General features: G+C 45.0%; 2 protein-coding genes across 2 annotated transcripts in view; one reads left to right on the top strand and one right to left on the bottom strand.

Annotated features, from left to right (window-relative positions):
* Window positions 1-18,700, bottom strand: part of LOC311011572 (solute carrier family 22 member 7-like) — a 31,758-nt gene that overhangs the window by 3,926 nt on the left and 9,132 nt on the right. Inside the window, exons 2-4 of the mRNA XM_084006608.1 lie at window positions 12,891-13,033; window positions 12,477-12,631; window positions 1,637-1,675 (exon numbers count right to left, since the gene is read on the bottom strand). Coding sequence (XP_083862734.1) covers window positions 1,637-1,675; window positions 12,477-12,631; window positions 12,891-13,033 — 337 coding nt within the window. The remainder of the gene's footprint in view (window positions 1-1,636; window positions 1,676-12,476; window positions 12,632-12,890; window positions 13,034-18,700) is intronic.
* On the top strand, window positions 4,547-7,949 carry LOC311011358 (E3 ubiquitin-protein ligase TRIM39-like). The gene is made up of 2 exons (XM_084006265.1): window positions 4,547-4,900; window positions 5,614-7,949. Exon 2 carries the CDS (start codon window positions 5,624-5,626, stop codon window positions 7,262-7,264), a length of 1,641 nt encoding a protein of 546 aa, XP_083862391.1. The 5' UTR covers window positions 4,547-4,900; window positions 5,614-5,623; the 3' UTR covers window positions 7,265-7,949.

The raw sequence follows: 18,700 nt of genomic DNA, 5'->3' as shown, positions 1-18,700 counted from the left end.
CAATAATTTGTACCATTGCAAAAGTATTTGAAAAAAATTTTAATCAAATATCAGATTATCTCAAAGTAAATTATATTCTGTCACCTTTTCAGTCTGGATTTAGACCTAACCACTCAACAACCACTGCACTTGTAAAATTGACTAATGATATATTTTCAGCATCGGACTCTGGTCATCTCACAGGAGCTATTTTTATTGATTTGAAGAAGGCCTTTGATTTGGTTGACCACTATTTACTTTTAGACAAGCTTCATGCAATTGGTTTTTCGCAAAATGTACTTCTTTGGTTTAATTCCTATTTGCACAATAGAAAGCAATGTGTTGTTTTTAAAGGATGTAAGTCTGATTTATTTGTTCAACAGAGAGGTGTACCCCAAGGTTCGACACTTGGTCCTCTTCTTTTTTCCGTTTTCATAAATGATCTTCCCTCAGTTTGTTCTAATACTTCAGCTCAGCTATATGCAGATGATACTGTCATTTATACCTCTAAATCTAATATTTTACAGATACAAAATGCCCTTCAATCAGACTTTGATGCCGTACAAACCTGGCTCTCATCTAACAGACTGCTGCTCAATAAAACAAAATCTTACTCCATGGTCTATGGTACAAAACATAACTTAAAATTGAAATCTAATAACTTAATAATAACATGTAATGATGGTATGAATCTGCATAGAGTTGAGCAATTCAAATATTTAGGATTATGGCTTGACTCAGAACTTACTTTCAAACCTCATATTGACTTCATTCTTCGTAAAATCAACTTTGGTATCAGTGTTTTATTTCGATCCAAGAATTGTTTTACACTTAATGTTCGAAGGAAACTTGCCCTACAACTTATTCTACCTTTTTTTGATTATGCTGATGTAGTATATCTAAACGCATCTAAAACCAATCTTCTACCCCTCAACACAGCATATAATCGTCTTTGTAGATTTGCTCTTGGTTGTTCTTTCTACACTCATCACTGTATCATGTATAATGTACTCAACTGGCCCACCCTCAGCATAAGAAGACATAATCACTGGTTACAGTTTATTTTTAAATGTATACACTGCAATTATCCTGCTTATTTACAACAATTTTTGATTCCATATTCTACAACATACCATTTACGGCACTCATCCCAGTACTTCTTCCTTACCCCCACAGTGAACAAAACAATTGGTAAAAGAGCATTTATGTACAAAGCGCCCTCAGACTGGAATAATCTTCCTTTAAATTTACGCTCATTGACCTCTTTTCATAGGTTTAAATATTCTGTGTCTTCTTATTTTGAGTTAAATTGCACATGCTTCAGATGAATTATATCTTTTTTTTTCTCCCCACTGTAATTTTTAATTTGAACATTATGATATTATTTTACATTTCTCTTAGTTTATTTAGGCTATTGCTATGGCCATTTGCAGCCATTGAGAGGTTGTGTCCATTTTTTTTTTTTTTTTTTGTACTCATTTCTTTTATGTCTGTGTTGATGTCTGTTGTCTTTGTTGCTGTATGTTTGTAGATTGTTGATTGTGTCTTGTCTCTTTTCGGTTTGTAATGTATATTAGGACCCCCTCGAAAACGAGAGGATTCCTCTCAAGGGGTTTATCCTATCAAATAAATTTCTGAATGAATGAAAAGACGGTACCGATCAAGGTCCAGTGCTTCACGTCCGTCCACTCGAGGCCTGAGTGAGCGACGAGAGAACACAGAGTTGATTTGCAATACGAAGAAAGAGCCACGTTTCCCTTCTCCACTTGAATTGACAGACTTCTTGTGTGGTGGATACTGAGGAGCAAATGTGCAGGAAAAGAGTCAGGAAGACAACTGATGTTTAAGAACTTACGTTGTCTCTGTTTAGTCTATCCTACCCCATGCACCTTCTTATTTTGCCCACCAGGTGTCACTGTTTCCCCCTTTTGTTGGTTTTGAGAGTTGCTGTTCCACTTTAGATAAAAAGCTTTTCTATAATAGCTCCTATACATACAGTACATTTAAATGAATGTATTTTAAAAAGAAAAGGATGAAATTGTGACAATGCTGTTTTACATTGCCGAGCATTATGTGCAGAAAAGGAAATTATTATAATAATAAATGTATGAATTTTGCGACTTTATGATTTCATAAATTTGCAACTTTTTTTCGTAAATTTGAAACTCTTTTCTCGTAAATTTGCAACTATAATATAGTAATTATGCGACTTTATAATCTCGTAAAGTAGCAACTTTTTTCTCGTAAATTTGCCACCTTTTTCTTGTAAATTTGCGACTATAATATAGTAATTTTGCGACTTTATAATCTCATAAATTTGCAACTTTTTTCTCGTAAATTTGCGACTATAATATAGTAATTTTGCGACTTTATAATCTTGTAAATTTGCAACTTTTTTCTTGTAGATTTGCGACTATAATATAGTAATTTTGCGACTTTATAATCTTGTGAATTTGTAACTTTTTTCTTGTAAATTTGCAACTTTTTCTTGTAAATTTGCGACTTTATAATCTTGAAAAAAGGAAATTATTACATGTATTTTTTTCAATATATTTAGACTTTTGGATTAAGGACAGATCATTACAGAGACGAGGACACAGCGCCATGTTGCTTGCTGTGTGTGTGTTAATGGTGTTCTTACCGAGTACCAGGCCGATGATGGACAGCCCGCTGAGTGCCGCGCCGCAGAGCGCCCTATACACCGCGAACATGGCGTAGGAGTTGGAGAAGGCCGAGGCGACTCCAAACGTGGTGGAGGTGATGAGAGCCAGCAGAAGCATTGATTTACGCCCAAACCTGCAACACACACACACACACACACACACACACACACACACACACACACACACACACACACACACACACACACATTCCCATAAAAAAACTCAAGATTAAAGTTGTACATATACTTACAGTAGTAAGTACAAAACCATAACGTTTTTGAAAGAAATTGAGTGATCATGTATCAAGACATTGGATTAGACAAATTATGGCTCCTTGTTTAATTTGCCCAAAATCATATACTATATAGATCCATGTGGAGTCTACAGTTACCACCAAACACACACACACACACTTTTTGTACACTGCGGTGCTGATTCTGCACAAACAGGTGCTGATATTGAATCGTTGTTGAAGCCTCACATCTCTTCTGTGAGGGTTGAAGACGTAACGAACCCGAAGAACTCACTTGTCAGATAGTTGTCCGAACAGGATGGCTCCGAACATGACGCCGACGAAGAAATACGTAGCCAGAGCTTGATTCAGCTGTTTGTTTTCACACACCAGATCCCACTGCAGAGACACAGACATGTTAAAACCTGTCTCACACCTCCAGTGGACATTAGTGGAACTGCAGTTTAGAGGTGCATAACACACGATTGGAACATACTGTAGACTGTATAAGAGGAAGTGGACGTAGTCATGGTGACCTGTTGGTTTGTGGACCTGTCAATCAGCAGGTAGCCCCGCCCCCTAAAGCATCCCCTGCTTTCTGGTCTGGTGGACTCTAAATGGACCATAATGTACTAAATGAACATCATGCTGGATTGAAGAAGACTTGGAACTAGAGATTGAGTTTGAGTTGATTGACGTTCGATTAGTGGTTAATAATGAACTCTTCTGAAAGAAAGCGTTAAATTCCTGAGTTTATTACACACAGCGTTTTTGGTCACAGTCATAGCATCAAATAAATCTTTGTGCTAAAACATCAGGCTGTAACAACCAGTGTTGGGCAAGTTACTTCAAAAGCGTAATGCATTATTTATTACTTGTTACTGTCATTTCAAAGTAATTAGTTACATTACAATATTACTGTCTTTGAATTGTAAGGCATTACACTACTTTTACATTACTTTTGCATTACTTTTCTCCAAAATAAAAGGAAATATGGATTCTGTGTTCTCAATAGAGCTTCTTGTGTTAAATAAAGCTCATTACACAGCAGGATGTGATGTGGTTTGGCATAATGACTGAGCTAGGCTTAAGGCTGACAAAAGTACAATATAATGTATAATATAAGACATTATAGAAATACTGTAACTTTAGGTATTCATATTGAAATCAATAGAGCTAGAGCCTACTGTAGATTGTAAAAAAAAAAAGTCATGACAAGATACACAACCCTTTTTACATTTCTATCCATGGACGTCGGAACTATTTTCTGAGAGGGGGGGCGGGATTTCTGTTGGGAGGGTCGGGGGAGAGACCACAATGATTAACGAACTAGACTGGATAAACGGTCCGCGTACGTTGCGGCCATCCGACTTTCGTTTTGTAGTCGACAGTAAAACGGACAACGAGTCGTTTCCCGTTTTTCGCTTCAAAATAAAAGAACGAAAAACGGAAAATGACTCGCATCCCGTTATTCGTTTTAAAAACGGAAAAGTTAAAGTTAACTGATATTAGATATTTTGTTCATGAATGGGATTCGGGGATGAAATAACAGGGTCGTTTTTCATTCCAGATTTGCCGTCCGTCTTTTTTAATGACCCGGAAGGCGCTGTGTTATGCTGCGAAATGACCTGAAAGCCTACCTGAGACATTTAGAGGGACATTTAGAGGGAGCTCTAAAACACTGTTCACTGTCAGCGGTTGACTTAATGACAGCTGACACGTCTCTGTCTCTCTGTATTCAGCGTGCAGAGAGGTGAAAACCAGGTTTACACCAAACAGCTGTTTCCTGTGACCTCTTACGTCCTCGGCAGGCTTTGGGATGTTTACGGTGGAAACAACTGGAACAACTGGGAGGAGGAAACAACCTCACCAGCAGAGCTGCAGGAAGAGGCGGAGCGACGTCACACTCCAGAAACGAAAGGAAAGTTGGTCAGAGCGGCAGCAACGCAGCAGTCGAGACTAACCTCCGTTTGTTTCTCAGAAAACAAGATTCAAAGTGACGTCATCACGTCTTTCTTAAACACGGGTGAGTACAGCTGCTAATATTGACTCTTCCAACAACCAGCATGAACACAAACTAAAGCTCGACTCGGCAGGAAGTTCTGGTCGAGTCAGCCGACACACACAAATCGGGAGCGGCCGTGAAGTGATAAAACTTCCGGTTTCAAAATAAAGGCTAGCGTGAAATATAAAAGCTTTTTTTTTAATATAAGATTTTATTCACAATAAGTATAAATCATATTGTGAATGTCTCTTATAAATTAACGTAATGCTCATTTGTAATAAAGTTGAATCATTTTCAGTTTCGGGGCAGACAGAGATGTCCTGCACACAAATCTATCAGTCCTTTTCTGGAATTATTGAAATCATTATTTTGATATCATCCCAAAGAAATCTCATAAATCTACATATTATTCTGTATACATGTAGGAGTTAAACTAAATACAAATCAATACTGCTTCCTCTACTTTTAAAGGTTTTTACACCAGAGGACCAGTGGGAGGCTTTTATTGTGAAACAACTAGAGGAAATGTTTGTCAGTAAGCAGAGCTTTGATAGCAGGGCTATTCTCCAATTAAACTTCTACACAAAATGATGTGTCATCGCTTTGTTTCTCAGCAAGTCAAGACACAGTATCACAGGACAGAAGAACAGTCATCACACGTGTTTCTTAATAATATATGATAAACAACTAAAGTGGTATTTTAAATGAACCGTTTTTCTTTTCTTTCACACTAGGTGTGTAGATATGGCTGCTGCAAACTATCCACATTCTGAAGATCAGTTTCTGTGCTGCATCTGTCTGGATGTGTTCACTGATCCAGTCACCACAACATGTGGACACAACTTCTGCAAAACCTGCATCGATACACACTGGAATACTAACGACCTGTACCTGTGTCCCATGTGTAAGAAGGTTTTTAACCCGAGACCTGAGCTGCACGTCAACACTTTGTTCTCTGAGATGGTTGCTCAGTTCAGACAGTCAGCTCCACAGAAAGCCAGCAGCAGCAGATCAGAGCAGCAGGAGGCCAAACCAGGAGAAGTTCCCTGTGACGTCTGCACTGGATCCAGACTGAAGGCCCTGAAGTCCTGCCTGGTGTGTCTGGTCTCCTACTGTGAGACTCACCTGGAGCCTCATCTGACCACGTCAGGCCTGAAAAGACACCAGCTGATCGACCCTGTGGAGAACCTGGAAGGCAGGATGTGTAGGAAGCACGATAAACCTCTGGAGCTGTTCTGTAAGACCGACCAGACATGTGTCTGCATGCTCTGCAGCGTTTTAGACCACAAGACACACGAGTTTGTTCCTCTGAAAGAAGAATATGAAGACAAGAAGGCAGAGCTGGGGAAGACAGAGGCTGAAGCTCAGCAGATGATCCAGAAGAGACGACTGAAGATTCAGGAGATCAAACGCTCAGTCGACCTCAGTGAGCAAGATGCAGACAGAGTGATAGCAGGAGGTGTTCAGGTCTTCACTGGTCTGATGGAGTCTGTTCAGAGAGTCCAGAATGAGTTCATCAAAACTATAGAAGAGAAGCAGAGAACGACACAGAAACAGGCTGAAGGCTTCATCAAAGAGCTGGAACAGGAAATCTCTGAGCTGAAGAAGAGAAGCACTGAGGTGGAGAAGCTCTCACTCTCTGAAGACCACGTCCTCCTCCTCCAAAGCTTCCCGTCCCTGAAAGCTGCTCCACCCACCAAGGACTGGACCGAGGTCAGAGTTCATCCACCATCATATGAGAGGACTGTGGTGAAAGCTGTGGCCCAGCTGGAGGAGAAGCTCAGTACAGAGATGAAGAAGCTGGTTGAGTCTGAGCTGAAGAGGGTCCAGGTCTATGCAGTAGATGTGACTCTTGATCCTGATACAGCACCTCCTCATCTCAACCTGTCTGATGATGGGAAGCAAGTTATTCATTTAGATGTGAAGAAGAATCTCCCCGACAACCCAAAGAGATTTTCTGATTGTATTGGTGTCTTAGCAAAGCAGAGTTTCTCTTCAGGCAGATTCTACTTTGAGGTTCAAGTTGAAGGAAAGACTAAATGGTTTCTTGGAGTGGCCAGAGAGTCCACCAACAGGAAGTGGTTAATCCAGCTGAGACCTCAGGAAGGTTACTGGACTATAAGTTTGAGAAATGGAAATGAGTACTACGCTCGTGCTGACCCTACGGTCCGTCTCTCTCTGAAGTCTCAGCCTCAGAAGGTGGGGGTGTTTGTGGATTATGAGGAGGGTCTGGTCTCCTTCTATGACGTAGATGCTGCAGCTCTTATCTACTCCTTTACTGGCTGCTCCTTCACTGACAAACTCCTCCCACTCTTCAATCCTCTTCTTAAAGAAGGTGGTAAAAACTCTGCACCTCTGATCATCTGCCCTGTCAGAATAAACTAATCATTTATCTTATTTAATTTATAGAAATTAATCATTGAAAGGAACAAATATACAGTCTCATTTGATAGTGTGGTATTAGTACTTTTACTTGAGTAAAGGATCTGAATACTTCCTCCACGTCTGTGGGAGCGTATGTGACGCAATTCATCCAACAATTTCACTGTTATTTTATTGTAATAAACATAAAAAAAGATGCAGAAATAACTTCATGATGATGACAATATGTAAAAACCCCAAAGTCATGTTTTTTTAGGTCTGACTGCAAGACGACAAGCAAATAACTTAAAATGCTGGTTTTCTGAATGGAGTCTGGTTGATGGGAGCTAGGCTACGCTAACATTGTAGCTGCTCCGTCAACACTTAAAATAACATCATCTAGACATAAATACGGCAGAGACCTCGTTGTTTGTACCGTTGACAGTCTCTGGTTTCATCATAGTCTGGTCTCTGGACTCATGTGGACTACTATCTACACCTCTGGGAGACCACAGACCGCTACGATATGTTTAAGTCTCCATTTCTGATTCAGTGACGACAGGAGGAGAATCTCAATGAAACCATTGAGGAGAATCCACTCTGGGGGATGAAGCAATAAGACATGGAAGAAATGTCCAACAGAAACTTTGATGAATGTCGACTGTCGTTATTAATGAATGTAAATAAAGGAAGAATGATTTCAAACTGGCCTTTGTTTGTTGGCTTTTGTTTGTACACCAGATTCATGTGAGACTTCATGCTGTTGTACTTCGTGTCGCAGAGCGCCGTCTCGGTCCGGCTGGTGTTGGAACTGGACGGCACTAATTTGGAGGGCAGGTCCATCCGGGTGAAGAAGAATTATAATAACAATAATAATAATAAACTTAATTTGTATAGCACCTTTAAAAATAAGAGTTTACAAAGTGTAAACGCATAGTGACCTGTCAATCAGCAGGTAAGCCCCGCCCCCTAAAGCATCCCCTGCTTTCTGGTCTGGTGGACTCTAAATGGACCATAATGTACTAAATGAACATCATGCTGGATTGAAGAAGACTTGAAACTAGAGATTGAGACCATAAACTCATGTTTACAATGTTTACTGAGATAATACATCAAGAGAGAAGTAGGACCATTTTCTCATTGACTTCTATACAACCAGAGAGGAGTCGCCCCCTGGTGGCCAGCAGAGAGAAGTAGGACCATTTTCTCATAGACTTCTATACAACCAGAGAGGAGTCGCCCCCTGGTGGCCAGCAGAGAGAAGTAGGACCATTTTCTCATAGACTTCTATACAACCAGAGAGGAGTCGCCCCCTGGTGGCCAGCAGAGAGAAGTAGGACCATTTTCTCATAGACTTCTATACAACCGGAGAGGAGTCGCCCCCTGGTGGCCAGCAGAGAGAATGCAGGTTTAAGGCATTTTCCAGTCCAACAGTTATTTAAGATGAGAAATGAGAAAGAAGAAGTGATGTTTTGGTGTTTACCCGCGGTGGATGAATCTCTCTGGAGGAGAAGATCTTTGGGACGTCTCTTTTGTTTGTCCCCTTTCCTCCGAGATTATAGCAACAACAAAAAATTAAAGAAATGAAGACGTCTAGATTAAGATGAGACGTCTAAGAAAGTGTTCAACCCTGAATAACCTGAATGTAAACTCGTCTTTTAAACTTCAGCCGGCTCTTTCAACATAAAAGCATCTCCACAACTTCAGTTTGTTCATGTTTTTTTATTTTTTTCCTGAAGAGGGGTCGTCCTCTTTAAAATGAACAGAACATTCCATCACTTAAAAAAAAAAAAAACTGTTTCCAAATCGAGACCAGAAACCGAGAGACGACTGATGACAGAAAGAGAAACAATAAATAGTCTGAAGCGTCCGAGCAGAGAGAAGATTCCCGCTCGTGTAACTTTCCACGCCGTGAATCTGGTGCATGACGCTGCCAGGATGTGTGCTACACCAGCCTGGAGGAAGGAGCGGATTCATGTTAACACCCAGTCCACTTAATGAGCACACACACGGTGTAATGATGGGGGGATACGATCCGGAGACTCTTAATACCCCAAAGAACGGCTCATTTAAGTTCAAAAACAGACAAACACTAGTATCAGGGACAAACCAGGGATGGAAAACTAATTCCCTTTAGGACGCCTTGATGGGGGAAGTGTTGGACGTCGGCCGGAGTGATGGAGGCCGAGGCGTTGGCAGTTTGTCGTGGAAGGAGGGGTCCGCGTGAGGAAGAGGAGGGCGAGGAAGAGGACGGGGTTGCTTCCTCCCGGTCCTCTCATTCTATATCGTCCTCGCTCAGACTCTGTGCGCTCACGATACGCTGCAGGACAGAAGCAGAGAACAAACGTTCCACTCATGAACTTTTAAACCGTGGCTTGTTTGTTTGTTTTCTATGAGGAGCAACAGGAGGAGATCCATAGTAAAGGAGGAGGTGTTGGGCCTACCTGGCTGATGCTGGGCAGTTTGGTGAGCAGCATCTGGAAGACGGGCGGAGGCAGAGTCTGCTGCAGCACCTGCAGCAGCTGCTGAGGCTGACCACACACCGCGATGGCGTTGGTCAGGTGGTCCACGCCTTTCTCGTAGTCTCCTGTGGAGCGAAGGGCAAGGCGTGAGGACACGCCCACGGACTACACAAACTACAGGGAGGATCGGACGGGAGAAACAAAGAGTGAATGTGAAGGAGGTGTTGGTGTGAGGAGGTGTTACCCTGAGCCAGCAGCTCCTCCCCCAGCTGGATCTCCTCCAGGAAGAACTTCTGCACCGCCTCGGCGTCCTTCAGGTCTGGGAGCTGCAGGACAAACAAGCGTCAGACGCAGGAAGGAACTGGTGTCTTTGTTTGACCGGGTTCCCACATGAAGGGGAATAAAAACAGGCCGCCTCGGCGTTGAGCGGACAGAAAAACAGACACAGTATTTTAAACCCGTTCATGTGTGAGCTGAAAAACTAAGTAACCATAGCAACCACTCACCAAATTGGGAGACACTCTAAAAAAACGATAAATAAAAATACAGCGTGGGAAATATTATTGCAACTAAAATGTATAACATGATCAAAACAAAACTCCCTCATATTTAATGACGCGGCCCTAAAAAATGATCAAATCCTCCGACTTTCTACGTCTTGAAAATACTTTTTAAATTCCCCCGATATTCCAGAAACGCCCCCGAACCCTGTTTAGAGGTCAGATGTCACAGGAAGTCGTCGTCCCGTGAAAGGTAATAAGCTCTGATCTGTGAGTCAGTCAAACTGTCAGAATAAAACAGGAAGTGAAGCTGTTCTGCCTGTAAAATAAAAGCCTACATATAAAGTGGTTATTGCTTCCACTAGTGCAGTTTATTAATGCTTAAACATGATGACATATGTATCAACAACTAACAAACAATCAAATCAACTGTCAAACACTGGAGACAACGAACATCGATGGATAAAAGCATGACTGGAACGAAACAAACATGAAAATCTGGTTGACCACAGTGATTGAATTTACTTTTATTCAAAAATAAACAATACATTTTGGTATTTAATAGCAGAACAGTAGATACAGTTTATAAAGTGAAGTGAGGCTTACCTGTCGGTAAACTGTTAAAATTCCATAAATATGTGAATATTCCTGAATTGGATTTTTATAAGTCAATTGATTACTGGTTGTAAATAAATCTATCTTGTGCTGATGAATATTATGATGTATAACCGAAGCATGTTTCTAGACAAGTCATTCCAAAAACCTGTAATAATTACAGAAGCTTTTCTGTGGGTTTTTTTGGCATATTAAAGGGGCCAAACATCAACTTTTTGCATGTTGCTTAAAATGCACAGAAAATGTGATTCAGGTGACTGACAATATTTTATTAATGGTTAAAACCCCAAAAAGTGTGCAAATCACATAAAAGTAATATAAATATAAAAATAACTGGGAAAACTGTAATTAGTCTCTGCTGGTCAAGAGCAGGCGTCTCCTTACCTCGGTGGCCGTTGTGGAGCTGAACTGTGATCGGTCGTAGATCCAGCCGCGTGGGCAAGGTATCGTTATGTTTCCTGCGCCGAGGTCGTAGGTCAGCCGGGGGTCGTAGACACTGCAGGAGCTGAGGGAGCCGTCGTCCTGAGTCCCGAGGACCAGCGGTTCAGGGCCCAGCGACGCCCCGCCACCTCCACCGCCCTCCGGGCTCCCCAGGGCGCAGTGGTGGGGCGGCGTGGCGGAGATGAAGTTGTGCAGGAGAAAGTGCAGGGGGAGGATGGCGCGGGGAAGGCACAGGATGGACAGGAGCAGGAACTGGAACCTGGAGAAGCCGCCGACATGGTCCAGGATCTCCTCGAACCTCATGGTGGTGATGAGTTCACTGTCGATCAGGGTCCGACGTCCGAAAACTCCCTCTCTCTCTCTGTTCGTCCTCTAATGTTTCTTAGTGTCTCTCTCAGCTCCTCGCACTTTGGGCGATCACAGTGTGAGGGAGGTGCATTATTGTGTGTGTGTGTGTGTGTGTGTGTGTGTGTGTGTGTGTGTGTGTGTGTGTGTGTGATTTCTGTCTGCTGACCTTCAGCAGAACAAACTGGATTCAGAGCAGACATCCAGCAGACACACAGAGAGCCTCTGAGGTTTTATTATAACCCAAAATATGATATTGTCCCAAAGCAAAGTAGGTTGTTGCCTAAACAAACAGAGAACTTATATACATTATGTTGCTCTTCATGTTTGTATGTCAAAATGTCGGTTCATGGAGGGTCAAAGTATGAAGCAGGATCAAACCTAGGCCACGTTTACAAGTAGCAGAAACTAATATTCCCCCCTCCGTTTTCCAAAATAACATTGTGTTCAAAAATTCTCATTTCCATCAACCTGCATAAATCTGCCGTCGAGCGCCGTTATAACTATACCAATCCTATGGGCGGCAGTGTAGGGAGAAGGATAGAGCCATGCAAGCCAATCAGAATCCTCAGAATCAACAACGACGAATAACACAAGCAACTTCCTGTGACGCTTGAGAACCTAAAACCCTGTTTCTCCCAGTTGACACGACAACACATAACCGGCGTTATCAGAAATCTCCACTTTGGCCGGAGTTTTTAGAAATAATCGTTTTCTGTGATAAAAACAGGGTTTTCGTGTAAATGAGAGGCCAAACCGCGTGGAGATATCAGAGTTTTCCCTTTGTGTAAACGAGGCCTATACTAACGCGAGGAAACCAGTGGGGACCAGCAATCACACAGGCGGGAAACTGTGTGTTAATGGTGTTCTTACCGAGTACCAGGCCGATGATGGACAGCCCGCTGAGCGCCGCGCCGCAGAGCGCCCTATACACCGCGAACATGGCGTAGGAGTTGGAGAAGGCCGAGGCGACTCCAAACGTGGTGGAGGTGATGAGAGCCAGCAGAAGCATTGATTTACGCCCAAACCTGCCACACACACACACACACACACACACACACACACACACACACACACACACACACACACACACGATTAAAGTTGTACATATACTTACAGTAGTAAGTAGTACAAAACCATAACGTTTTTGAAAGAAATTGAGTGATCATGTATCAAGACATTGGATTAGACAAATTATGGCTCCTTGTTTAATTTGCCCAAAATCATATACTATATAGATCCATGTGGAGTCTTACCACCAAACACACACACACACTTTTTGTACACTGCGGTGCTGATTCTGCACAAACAGGTGCTGATATTGAATCGTTGTTGAAGCCTCCGAACAGGATGGCTCCGAACATGACGCCGACGAAGAAATACGTAGCCAGAGCTTGATTCAGCTGTTTGTTTTCACACACCAGATCCCACTGCAGAGACACAGACATGTTAAAACCTGTCTCACACCTCCAGTGGACACTAGTGGAACTGCAGTTTAGAGGTGCATAACACACGATTGGAATATACTGTAGACTGTATAAGAGGAAGTGGACGTAGTCATGGTGACCTGTTGGTTTGTGGACCTGTCAATCAGCAGGTAAGCCCCGCCCCCTAAAGCATCCCCTGCTTTCTGGTCTGGTGGACTCTAAATTGTGGCGAGCGTAAGGAGAACACCAAACACAGCAATATCAATTGGCCTGTGTTCGGGAGGATAGTAGGGCTGGCGGGATCCCACTCGTAACCCACCAATTGCAAACAACGCCACCTTGGGGCTTTCACCCAAAGATTTAATTACAACACTGATTTAAGGACACGCAAGTAAGCTCAACGAATTAGGCATGAGACGTGGTTCACAATTAATACACTTTATTCAATATTAAAACACTGCAGCATCGACATGTTATAAAAAGGACTATTCAAAGCTGAGGCTCGTTGGCGTGGAGAGACTAGTGAGGGAAGGGGTCCAAACAAAATATAGATCACCCGGGCGCGTGACAATCACACACACACTCACACTTTGTGAATAACTGAAATAATCCCAGGGGAGCACAGCACACAAGGAAGAAGGGGACACCACCACCCAGGTCACCAGCACCACCACCACCGGCCTCTGCAAAGGAACAGAAAGAATAGTCACAGTGAAACAACTTAATACAAAATAGAAGCTGGTCCAATTATCATCACACCAACTAAATATTAACCAAAATAAACCAACCATAAAGAAAAGAAAGAAAGTAGCACAAATTATATACAACCAAAAATAAATACCACCTGCCCTAAACAAATAAATTACACCAGTTAATTAAATCAATTTAACCAAACGGATATCAAAAGTCAAGACAGGTGGGGTAAAGAAAACAAATAAACAAAAACCAACTTAAGGTGTCAAAATGGAACTAAACACATGGCCATGAAGGCAGATTTAAGAGTCTCGAAGCTGCAACACAGCAGCGGCGAAGCTGCGGCAAAGCAGCGGCGAAGCTGCGGCAAAGCAGCAGACAAAGCAGCGGCGAAGCTGCGGGCAAAGCAGCAGACAAAGCAGCGGCGAAGCTGCGGGCAAAGCAGCAGACAAAGCAGCGGCGATCAGCTGATCGTGACACTTATGTCACATCGATCGTTAGGCCCAATGGCTGTATCTCGTCTTGGTGGCCGGATTGGATACACATACACAGAGTGGTGAGGAGGAGAGACACACACGCAGCTACCAGCATTTAACCACTACCACTTAACGGGACCAGTGCACACCCAACGGGACACATCAGCTCAGCCGCTCTGACGAAAGTCAACACATCCAGACCGGAAGTGACGCGTCAGACGGGAGCGCAAAGAGAAAGTGCCGGGAAGAGCTGCCGTATTTATACTCTGTTCCGCCTACAATGAGTGGCTACCACTGGTGCTCAATTAATGACGTTGGTACAGCGCATTCTACTGCTACATTCTACCCCCACTTCTTGAATCGTCGTCCCGACGATGGACGAAACAAGGCAAGAAACACAGGCTAGAACCAGGGTCTAAATAGGGCAGAAACCGCATTAGAAACGGGCGCAGGAGGACCAGCAACCTCCTGCTGTCCAACTGGCCGTGGGATGTGATACACGTTAGAGTGGTGACCAGCAGTTGAACGTGTGGTCCGGCGTGGAGCGAGGTGGCTAGGACCAGGACAGCTGACTGGGGGGGCAGCCACAAAGTTTGCTGCTCCAGTGTGTGGAGCCGTTAACGGGGGACACACCGGGAGGTCGGAGTCAGATGGGGTGGAGTTTGCCAGTCTTGCCAGACAAAACATAATCAAGTGAACAGTCATTCTCAACAGGTGGTTCTTCCACCGGTGGTGGGTCATGAGAGAAAGCACAACCGGGTGGCTCCACTCCAACCACAGCTTTCAACATCCTACGGTGGACTTGCCTGACCTTGGTCGGGTTGTCCACTGGCACGATTGTATACACCGAGCCACCTTCTGCAGGTGCCCTCAACACTTGATACCTCACCGAGTTCCACCTATCCCGAGTCTTGTGGGGCCCTCTTGCACTGAAGTCCCGCAAGAAAACCAACTGCCCTTCCTTCAGCGGTAGATCTTTCACATGCTGGTCATGGGCTTGCTTTCGGCGGCCTGCAGCCTGTTGCAAGCGCTCCCTTGCACCCTCAAACGCCACCCGTAGCCGGGCCTGGTGTTCCTGGACCCACTCATGGACAAAACCATTAACAGGACTCTCAACTCTACCCAAAAGGAAATCTAATGGCAGTCGAGGTTCCTGACCAAACATCAGAAAAAAAGGAGACTCTCCAGTAGTCTGATGGGGAGTTGTGTTGTAACAATAAAGAACCTGGGGCAAACACGAATTCCAGTCCCTCTTTCGGGAGACAGGCAGTGCACGCAGCAAGTTGTGGAGCGTCCGGTTAAACCGCTCGCACTGACCATTCCCCTCAGGGTGGTACGGGGTGGTGCGTGATTTTACAATGCCATACAGGCTGCAAAGTTGCTGTATGAGGGAGCTCTCAAAATTACGGCCCTGGTCAGAATGTAACCGAGAGGGGACACCAAACCTATAAAACCACTCTGTCACCAAAACCTTGGCCACTGTGGAGGCGCGCTGATCCCGGGTGGGAACAGCTATGGTGTACTTAGTAAAAACGTCTGTCATCACCAAGACGTTTTCTACACCATTCTGGGCAGGCTCAAGGGTGGTGTAATCGATAGCAAGGATTTCATTCGGGCGCGCTGCCAACAGATGGCCCATATAGCTGCGAGCCGTTGGGTGGACATCTTTGGCGACTTGACACCTCCCACATGCCTGGCACCACTGAGCCACATCCGCAGACATACCAGGCCAATAGCACCGGGACCGCAGCAGCGCCAAAGTCCGCTCCACTCCCTGATGACCATGCTCCTGATGGACTTGGGTCAGGACCTCACTGGTGAGAGCCTCGGGCAAGATCAACTGAAGTGCAGGCTCCGCACCATCTGAGCGGAACACCTGACGGTACAGGACTCCATCCCTCTCAACCAGGCGACCCCACTGACGGAGCAAAATCAGCGCAGACCGCGACAGCTGTGCACGCTCCTCGTGGCTAGGACGCTGCTTCCTCCTCCAAAATTCCAGCAGCTCCAGAATAACAGAATAAATCGGCCTGCTGAAGGGCACAGATCTCAGGGGTGGTACGTTGTGGCAGAGCTACAATGGCAGCTTGGGTTACAACAGGCTCTCTCAATCTAAGAGCTTGTTGCAGAGGCTGGGGCATGGCAGTACCAGGAAGCATAGCCTCCATATCCTGAGGACCAGGTGGGCACTGACGAGACAGGGCATCAGCATTCTGGTTACTCCTCCCCGACCGATACTTAATGTCAAAGTCGAAGGAGGCGAGCTGGGCTGCCCATCGCTGCTCAGCTGCAGACAACTTTGCAGAAGTTAAGTGACTCAGGGGATTGTTGTCTGTATAGACAACACACTTGTTACCCAACAGATACTCTCTAAACTTCTCTGTCATGGCCCACTTAAGGGCCAAAAACTCGAGTTTCATGGAACTATAGTTTACCATGTTCCTTTCTTTTGGCCTCAAACCTCGACTAGCATAAGCGATCGGCCGCACCTTTCCCGCTTGCTCCTGAGAGAGCACTGCCCCTAAGCCACCATGACTCGCATCCACCTCCAAAATGAAGGGGAGGGAAAAATCTGCATAGGCCAATACTGGTGCAGTAGTGAGCCTCACCTTCAATACTTGAAAACCCTGTTCACAGTCATCAGTCCACTGCCCGATGACCCCATGCTTAGACTTCCTACCCGTCTTGGTATTACCAAATTCTGCCACCGCCCGGTGCAGCGGGGCTGCCAACCTGGCAAAGCCTTCCACGAACCGCCGGTAATAACTGGCAAAGCCAAGAAAAGACCGCAGTTCCGAGACCGTCTTGGGCGTGGGCCAATTAGCAACTGCCTCAACCTTGCTGGGCTCCGTGGAGACACCGTCTCCAGATATCACGTGGCCCAAATAATGCACCTCCTTCTGGAAGAAGGCACATTTACTGAGCTTGGCCTTGAGGCCCTCCTTTTCGAGTCGGTCCAGCACAACCCGCAACCGCTCCAGATGTTGTTCCACAGTTGATGAAAACACAACAATATCATCAAGGTACAGCAGTAGTGACTCACACTGTTTATCCCCAAAAATACGCTGCATGAGCCTCTGAAACGTGCTGGGCGCGTTACAAAGCCCAAAGGGCATTCTGTTCCACTCGAACAGGCCAAATGGTGTACAAAAGGCAGTTTTTGGTTTATCTGCCTCAGTAACTGGCACTTGGTTGTAACCACTGGCCAAGTCCAGGGTGGTAAACCAGCAGGCACCTGACAGCGCATCCAGGGACTCCTCAATGCGAGGCAAAGGGAAGGCATCTTTCCTGGTTTTGCTATTAAGTTGCCTATAGTCAACACACATACGCAGACTACCATCCTTTTTCCTCACCAGCACTATGGGGGATGCATAAGGGCTACTGCTCTCCCGGATTACCTGAGACGAAAGCAGCTGATTAATGTGCTCCTTCACCACCTCATATTCAGAGGGTGGAATGCGCCTATAGCGTTGCCTTACAGGGATATCATCAGCCACGGGGATGTCATGGGAGATCAATTTGGTAGAGCCCAGATCTCCCTCGTAAGCTGAGAAGACATGGGCATACTGCCTGAGCAGTGACCTCACCTGCAGCTGTTCCTCTGTAGACAATGATGACAGATCTACGTCCTCGGCCTGCTGCTGTACAGTAGGGGCAACTGTTTGAGATGACAAAGTGGCAACACAAGATGGCTCCTCACTGACTCCCGAAGGGAGGCTAATGACATTTACTGCATCTAGTGTGCCAACAACAGTGCGGGCGTGCAACACCACATCAGTGGAGCCTACATTAATAACCGGTATGTAAGTCGTACCTCTGATCACTTGAACCAGGGCCGGTGACGCAAGCAAACCAGCAGGCAAACCAGAAGCAGGGGGTTCAAACAGCACTGTGGAACCACAGTACTTTTCAGCGCATGTGGCTGCCACGATCTTCATGACACCACCAGGAATTCGCCAAGCCTTCTTACCTCTGACCTTTGCCCCCCCTGGACTATCCGGAGGGATCTGAGCATCCACACGTTGACACTGCTGCAGTGCCTGCACGATGGGGGATGGAGTCCCTGAGACACAGGACTGAGAGAACAAAGCTTCACCATACTGTCCAAAGAGCTCTTGATAGCACTTGCGAATTACGTTCATACCCAGAACCCCAGGCACTTGAGCAGGCACACCACCAGGAGGGTCCTTTACAATCAACACCCCACAATTGGGCATCAACTTCCCACAAAGTTGTATCTCAAGCTCCAAGTAGCCAATGTAAGGGATAGCTGAACCATTAGCAGCTCGAAGCTGCAACCAGTGGCATGACTGGAGACGCTCCTGACCCCAAGGCTCAAAATACTGGCGGAAAAAGCTCTCCGAAACACAAGACACCATGGAACCGGTATCCACTAAACAAGGGACCTTCACCCCACCCATGCCCACATCGACATGAGGGCAAGACGAGATTAACTTAGGGACACTTAGACTACTAGCACCAGCTTTCGAGCCAATAGCTG

Source organism: Eutrigla gurnardus (assembly GCF_963514095.1).
Source record: "Eutrigla gurnardus genome assembly, chromosome: 3".
NCBI lineage: Eukaryota > Metazoa > Chordata > Actinopteri > Perciformes > Triglidae > Eutrigla > Eutrigla gurnardus.
The sequence above is the reverse complement of the archived record's forward strand: the minus strand, read 5'-3'. Positions and strand labels throughout refer to the sequence as shown.

What these genes read in the sequence shown, in the direction of transcription:
- LOC311011358 (XM_084006265.1), top strand. Translation starts at nt 5,624, where the DNA reads ATGGCTGCTGCAAACTATCCACATTCTGAAGATCAGTTTCTGTGCTGC.